Here is a 7,249-nt window from a genome sequence, read left to right as displayed (position 1 = left end):
GTGAGTTGCGTATATTTCAATCATATTGATAAACTAGTTGGCTGAATTGGATGCGGTATGAAATCGTTGTGCTTTGGATTGACTGCCTCCAGTATTTTGATGCATAAAATTTACACAAGTACTATCAAAGAGTTTCTTAGATCGAAGACATGAAGATCTTAAAGGTCATTTTTTCAGTAGTGATATTTCAGTCTAAAGTAATTAATTTGGTGACATCATTATTCTTATGAAAAAGAAGCTTATTCATGTTGGTACATAGCCACTATCCCAAAATTTACCAATAATTTGATAAACTATTTAGGTAATTAGACATTACAACCTTATTTTAAGTGCAAACTTAGAAATGCTACATCTACACGTATCATTCTTTTGTCTTTACTAAAGTTGGATACTTAAGGAGGAAGAATGAAAGTGTTATGCATACAATCATATTAGTGTTATTTAGCTTTATAACAAACCAATAGGATTCCAACAAAAAGGTAAAGTGTCATCATAAAAGTCAATAATTTCTTTGGAGAAAAAAGTTCTAAAGATAGCTCATTCACAACCAAAAGCTACATCATAGTCTAACCATATATAAAAAGTTTCCCTAATTCAACCATTTGGCCGCATCTTTCTTAAATTACTTTAATAATCTTCAACTTAGAGGTGGGGTGGGGTTGTCAATACTATAATAGTTGTTGTTTTTAATGATTTTTCTTACTTTTTCCATTCAATTTTACTTGGTAAATTTTCATTTTTAATTAATCACTTTAGTATATTAAAATTTTACATTCTATTTTACTTTTAATATTAATTATTCATTTCTCAAATCTATTAAAGATTATACACCAATCAATATGAATATCATAGTAAATAATGTATACTTTATTTATTATCTTTTAATATGTAAAATTTGTCATGGACAAGTAAAAATGAATGCAATTATATGAATTATTTGAGCTATTTGATGTCAAAATTCTTGGAACGTGTCAAAATCCTACTTCCTACTTGTATCCAACCGTTAGGAAGTGGGAACCAGGCAATAAGTTTTGTATTAATAAATTAAGAACTTATGTTATAACCATGATAGTAATAGTAATACAAAATATATTTCTAAACAATCAGTATAATTTAGCATATTAAACCATATAAATTTTCTAGTTATATCAATGAATATATCCAAAAGATAACTATATTTTAACCCAATTTAATCGTTACTTGTTTTTATTTTTTGTGTATAACTTTTATTTTAAATTTTTTTATTTGGTATTTGATACCAAAATTCAATTAATTTAAATTTGTGTTGTAGGGTCAATTTGAGAAAGTTCTCCCTACAAAGTTTTTTTTAATATTCAAAATTGGAATCGGGACACACATGTCATTTTCCAATTACCGAGACTTTTTCTCATCATGGGTTGCCTTTATTTTGCCTCAGCAATTATAGACCCCTAAACTCTTAGATATTGTATTTGAACCCTTCTAATATTTTTTCCCAAATGTGTTTTGAACTCATATTTAATAGTAGTTTCATCAAGATAATGGCTGGCTTTTAATTTTTTTCCAAATATTAGTAGTAGTTTTATTTGAACTACTTATCTAGTTTACTTATGCTTCGAAAATAATAACTACGAACTCAATCTGCAATCTTAATTTAAAAACATAGTTTAATTTAAAACTTTTATTTTAATTTAAAAGTTTTGATTAAAATCAAGCTCTAATTATTTTTTAAAATTTAAATTTAACTATTTTCTGAATAAGACAAAAGTAAAATAATAAGAGCTCGCACATCTTATTCATGATAATTTTCTTGCTAGAAGATATTGAATTTATCAAATTTTGAATGTGGGAGGCTTTTATATATAATTGATGTCGATTTTTGTAATGTTTATTATTGTCCAATAACAATTAAAGGCTTGCATGGTCGACTTTCTTGAAGAAATTGGTCATTATATAAAGTTCAACATTATTTGATACATTATTTGTTGGCTAAAAACTAATTGTTGTATATTCATTATCGTTTTATACAATGCTTAGTTGCTACTTTGATTCTCCTTATAAATTAATACCTATATAACTTATGTAAGAATTCATATATTATTTATGTGAAATCAAGTATGAAATAACAATATAAGAATTATTAGCAACACATAAATTAAACTAACTGTAATAATAGAAAAAATATCCTTCAAATCTTCAAAACTAATTCATTTAATACAACAAATCAAACATCTAACAATAAATAATTTCTGCATTACAATTCTTACACTAATAATCGATGCATGACATTCTTTACATTACTAATATTTGCTTTTTTCTTGAAAAGGGATGGGGGGGAGAAAGATGACATTTTATAAAAAGTAAGAGACTAAATTAGAAGTTTCTTAAACCTATGGGGGTTAATATAATAATAGACCATCTTGTTACCCTGGAAAAAACAGACAATATTACTAATTGCTAGGCAGGCTGGCGAAAAAAAAAAAAGAAAGAGAAAGGGGGAGATTCTCACCCGCACTCTCGCTCTGTCCACTTCTCTGTCTATATTCATCGGGAAATCAAGAATCCGACCGGAAAATCCCCATTTCAAAGTTTACACTAATCCGAGGATCCTACGATAAACCCATTGCGCCACCATTAAAACCAAGAATCCGACCAGAATCTCGCCGGAAAACACCGTACTGTGCCTGAACATTCAGAAACCATACTCATTTTAGTATTCCCTTTTCTTTTTTCTTTTTTTTAGTTTTACTCATCATATAGTAATACGTAGTAATCTTGGTAGAAGAAGTTATTGAAAGTACAGATGCACTGAAGTGATTTTGATTACTGAAGAAAATGTCTGTGTACGATGCGGCGTTTGTGAACAGTGAGTTATCGAAGAACACTTCAATTTTTGGATTGAAGTTGTGGGTTGTGATTGGGATCTTCGTTGGAGCTGTATTTGTTCTCATACTCTTCCTTCTGTCACTCTGCATCACCGCCTCCCGCCGCCGCACTACCACCCAAAAAGGAAAACTCCACCGCACTGTCAATTCTGAGCTCACCCCAGTTGTCTCCAAGGAAATCCAAGAGAGTGTCCACCATGACGCCGCCTCAGATCATCGTCCAATTGTCCCTCAGGTGCGTTTTTCTTCTTCTTATGATCCCAATTTTTTATTCAGTTACATGCACTGGTGTTCGTCTTTTGGCTGGTTTTTGTGTTGATATATGGTTAAATTTGTCTTTTCATTGGAAAAAATGTCATCTTTTGATAGCTTAGAACTTTTCTGAATTGGGTATTTTGCTTTTTGTAGAAATAAATTTAATCTTTGACAGCTTTGAGATTTTTCAAATTGAGATTTTTGCTTTATGATGAAGATAATGTTATCTTTGATAACTTAGAGATTCTTTGAACTGAGAAGTTTGTTTTTTATTGAAAAGAGATGTAAGCTTTGGTTCCTTGTTTTCAACTGGGAATTTTGAGTTATGTTTTCTTATGATATCAATTTTCTTACTTTGAAAGTTCAGTTATTTATAGCTTTTCTTATTTATTATTTACTATTTCAATGAAGGTCTTTTAGCTTTTCTTAAGATTGATATATTGTTAAATTTATATTTGATAGCTAATATCTTTTTCTAATTGGGTGTTTTGCTGTATGTAGAAAGAAAAATAATCTTTGATAACTTTGAGATTTTTTGAATTGGGAATTTTGCATTTTATCGAAGAAAGATATAAACTTTGTTTAGTTAGATCATCTTCAACAAGGAATCTTGAGTTTCTTAAAAATTGGAACTTCATTGGTGTTACCTTTATGTATCAGGTTGTGCCAGAAATACAGATCAACATGGGGAAGGTGGAGCACAGAGTGGTGTTTTCAGACAAGATGCCTGGGGCATCAAGTGGTGAGAGTAGGGCGACTAGTGGGGCTGAAACAGGGTCATTAGGGAATAGTGGGCAATTGCCAGAAGTGTCGCATTTAGGGTGGGGAAGGTGGTATACTCTAAGAGAGCTTGAGGCTGCCACTAATTGCTTGTCTGATGAGAATGTGATAGGAGAAGGTGGGTATGGGATTGTGTATCAAGGTGTATTGACTGATGGCACCAGAGTAGCTGTTAAAAATCTCTTGAACAACAGGTAAAAACCATTAATGCCCATTTTTATTATACATAGATCTCTTTCAGTGTTTGGTCACTTTCTTTGTTTATTTGCTTGTTTCCCATTTGGGCTTTGCTAAAAATATAAATAATGTCTTCAACTTACATGAGATAATTAATGGCGCTTAGATTCTGCAGTTGTTCCGGTTAACAATTAAGATTTCTTCATATGCACTCCAGCCTCCTACCATTGTGAACGGAAGTACTTATTCTTTTCTTGGTTTTTCTGAACTTTTGCTTTGAAGTCCTCTGGAAGTTTCTTTTTCGTTTCCAGTTGAAAACCAACTAGGTATTTAACATGTTAAATTCAGGAAGAAACAGACAACTGTTGAGCGTAACGTTCTCGTTTAATGCTTCCACCACATTCTCGTTTAATGCTTCTACCTCCCTTTGTTCCTTTTCTTTGCATTTGGAGAAATTTTGTCTTCCAACTAAACATTGAAGATTCTAATCTTACTTGAAGTTTTAATGGGATCAATAATCTCAATTCGCAGGGGTCAAGCAGAGAAGGAGTTTAAAGTGGAGGTGGAAGCTATTGGGCGGGTAAGACACAAGAATCTCGTGAGGCTGCTTGGCTACTGTGTTGAAGGAGCTTACCGGTACCAATTTCAACTCTATAATTTGAATTCCAATTTGTAGTTTGCTTTGAAGGGTCAATAGACTGAGTGTGTCTTTCTGCTGTTTAGGATGCTTGTCTATGAGTATGTAGATAATGGAACTTTGGAGCAATGGCTTCATGGAGATGTTGGGGATGTCAGTCCTTTGACATGGGATATCAGAATGACTATAATAGTGGGAACAGCAAAAGCGTATGTACCCAGAAACTTCTTGTACATACCAAGGTTTTTAAACGTAGCTTGACTGCTAGTTTTCTATGTATACTGCAGTTTAGCATATCTTCATGAGGGTCTGGAACCTAAAGTTGTTCATCGAGATGTAAAATCCAGCAACGTACTCCTCGATCGCCAATGGCATCCAAAGCTGTCAGACTTTGGGCTTGCTAAACTCCTCAATGCAGAGAGGAGTTATGTGACAACTCGTGTAATGGGAACATTTGGGTCAGTGAGTTCTTCTTTTGATCTTTTTCAGACTGTAAATTGGGCTTCTTCTACTGGATCAATCTAGTGTTCGTTGTTAAGTGAAGCTATTACTTAACACATTATTTCTGTACCAGTTATGTTGCACCAGAATATGCTTGTACCGGCATGCTTAATGAGAAGAGTGACATTTATAGCTTTGGAATACTTATCATGGAGATAATTACTGGCAGAACTCCTGTTGATTGTGGTAGACCAAAAGGCGAGGTTAGTTTTTCCCATCCTTTATCAATTTATGAACATGACTGAGTAATTTATGTTTTATACAACTAACTTTGGAAAATAATGGCAGACTAATTTGGTGGATTGGTTAAAAAAGATGATTGAGATCCGGAAATCTGAGGAAGTGGTTGATCCTAAGTTGCCTGAAATGCCTTCTTCAAAAGGTCTCAAGCGTGCTCTTTTGGTTGCTCTTCGATGTGTTGATCCTGATGCTCAAAAGAGGCCTAAAATGGGACACATTATCCACATGCTAGAGGCGGATGACCTGCTGGTTCGTGATGTATGTACCATTTCCTTTTTTTTTTTTTTTTTTTAAAAAAAAAAAAAAAAGAAGCTATCTGATAATGTCATTCCGTAAGATTTCTGACAGTTCATCTGTTTATCTGTCACTTTCTACAATCTGTAGGAACGTCGTGTTGGGAAAGAAAGAGAATCGTCTAATTTCCACCGTGACTACAAGCAAGACAACCAAGCTGGTCCCAAGTTAGCCAGAAAACAATATGGTGATGGAGCACCAGAAACTAGTGAAAGAGATAGTAGTAGAAACCATAATTTGCCATCTAGTTGGAGATAAAATTATAAATGAAATATATGATCAATATTTATATATCTAAATGCTTATTCTATTCTTTTCTGTTCTTTATGTAATTCTTTTTCACTAACCTTCTTAATGATTTCTATACTATTCTTTTTCTCCCTTGCAATTTTCTTGTTTAGGAATTTATTCTTTGTTGTTCACATACTCAAGTGCACTTGTAATTTCATCATCATTATTTAAATTCTTCAATAGATATCACATATTTTCCTGCTTTGGCTGTCTCTGTCCATTTTAATAAAACTTTGGTGTGATTTCCAAACAGGTATATATCAGAGGCCCACTGGCCAGCCACTATATTACAGTTTTTAATATTTTGTAAGGATAAGGATTCCTTCATTGTACTTTTATAACTAGTGGACCTTGTTTTCCCACTTTTGCCAGCTAACTTTGCTGGATCAAAGCTCATTTGGGAACCCCTTATTGGCTTCTAGTTACTCTTTTTAAATTTCTTTGATTTGGTGTCTTGGCATGTTCTATATGGGGAATGGGGTCATTTGTTTGTTCTTGATTTCAGTGCAATGAACATGTCAATTCCCATACTATTTAGAAAATGACATCTTGAAGTGATCTGGTGGTCAGTAAAGCTGGCAACTAGGAATCATTAGTGCTAACATGGTCACCTATTATTTAGTTGAGACTAGCTTTTGCTATTTACCAAGTCCATGTGTTTTCTTGACATGTTCAAGTGTTGTACATCTTGGCTCTATTGCAACCTTTTTTTATTTTATAATCGAAAAATCTTCGAGGAGGCATGGTTTTGAAATTCAATGGATAATGGGCTTGTCTCTAGAATTAAATATAGTGGATATTAAGGAATGGAATCTAAATGTCAGATTTCTGCTACTATATTTTATTTGGAATTGAGATTGGCTTTTAATTCTTTCTGGTGTTTATTTAAGACATATGTTTGTCCTATGGGGTTGGTTGCTTGTTAAGAAGAGACATTTATGAATTTGCAGCAAGATTGCTTGTTGCTGTTGGAAGTTAGTTTGCATTCATGTTATGCTTTTATTATGCTGCTTTACTACAGTAAGATGTTTTGATTAATAAATTTGAGTGGCCTTTTGATACCTCACTAAGAGCCTGTTTGAATTGGCTTATAAGTTGTTGATAAATAGTGTTTGACTGACCAGCTTAGAGCCATTTTGTGCTTAAAATAAGCCTTAAAAAAATAATTGGGTTTGTTTGGCTTAGCTTATCTAAAGCAGCTTATAAGCTG

General features: G+C 32.9%; 1 protein-coding gene across 1 annotated transcript; it reads left to right on the top strand.

Moving 5' to 3' along the window:
* The first annotated feature begins 2,427 nt into the window (after positions 1-2,427).
* On the top strand, positions 2,428-6,241 carry LOC129886539 (probable serine/threonine-protein kinase At1g01540). The gene is made up of 8 exons (XM_055961254.1): positions 2,428-3,099; positions 3,780-4,093; positions 4,608-4,712; positions 4,800-4,922; positions 5,001-5,171; positions 5,288-5,417; positions 5,503-5,712; positions 5,839-6,241. Exons 1-8 carry the CDS (start codon positions 2,815-2,817, stop codon positions 6,004-6,006), a joined length of 1,506 nt encoding a protein of 501 aa, XP_055817229.1. The 5' UTR covers positions 2,428-2,814; the 3' UTR covers positions 6,007-6,241.
* Positions 6,242-7,249: the final 1,008 nt, after the last annotated feature.

This window comes from Solanum dulcamara, chromosome 4, assembly GCF_947179165.1.
Source record: "Solanum dulcamara chromosome 4, daSolDulc1.2, whole genome shotgun sequence".
Taxonomy (NCBI): domain Eukaryota; kingdom Viridiplantae; phylum Streptophyta; class Magnoliopsida; order Solanales; family Solanaceae; genus Solanum; species Solanum dulcamara.
Note: the sequence above shows the minus strand (reverse complement) of the source record. Positions and strands in the feature narration are given on the sequence as shown.

Excerpts from the sequence above, each read along its gene's own strand:
- LOC129886539 (XM_055961254.1), top strand. The coding sequence starts at position 2,815 with ATGTCTGTGTACGATGCGGCGTTTGTGAACAGTGAGTTATCGAAGAAC. Across the intron at positions 4,923-5,000 it reads ATAGTGGGAACAGCAAAAGC|TTTAGCATATCTTCATGAGG; the intron begins GTATGTACCCAG and ends TGTATACTGCAG. Across the intron at positions 5,172-5,287 it reads CGTGTAATGGGAACATTTGG|TTATGTTGCACCAGAATATG; the intron begins GTCAGTGAGTTC and ends TTTCTGTACCAG.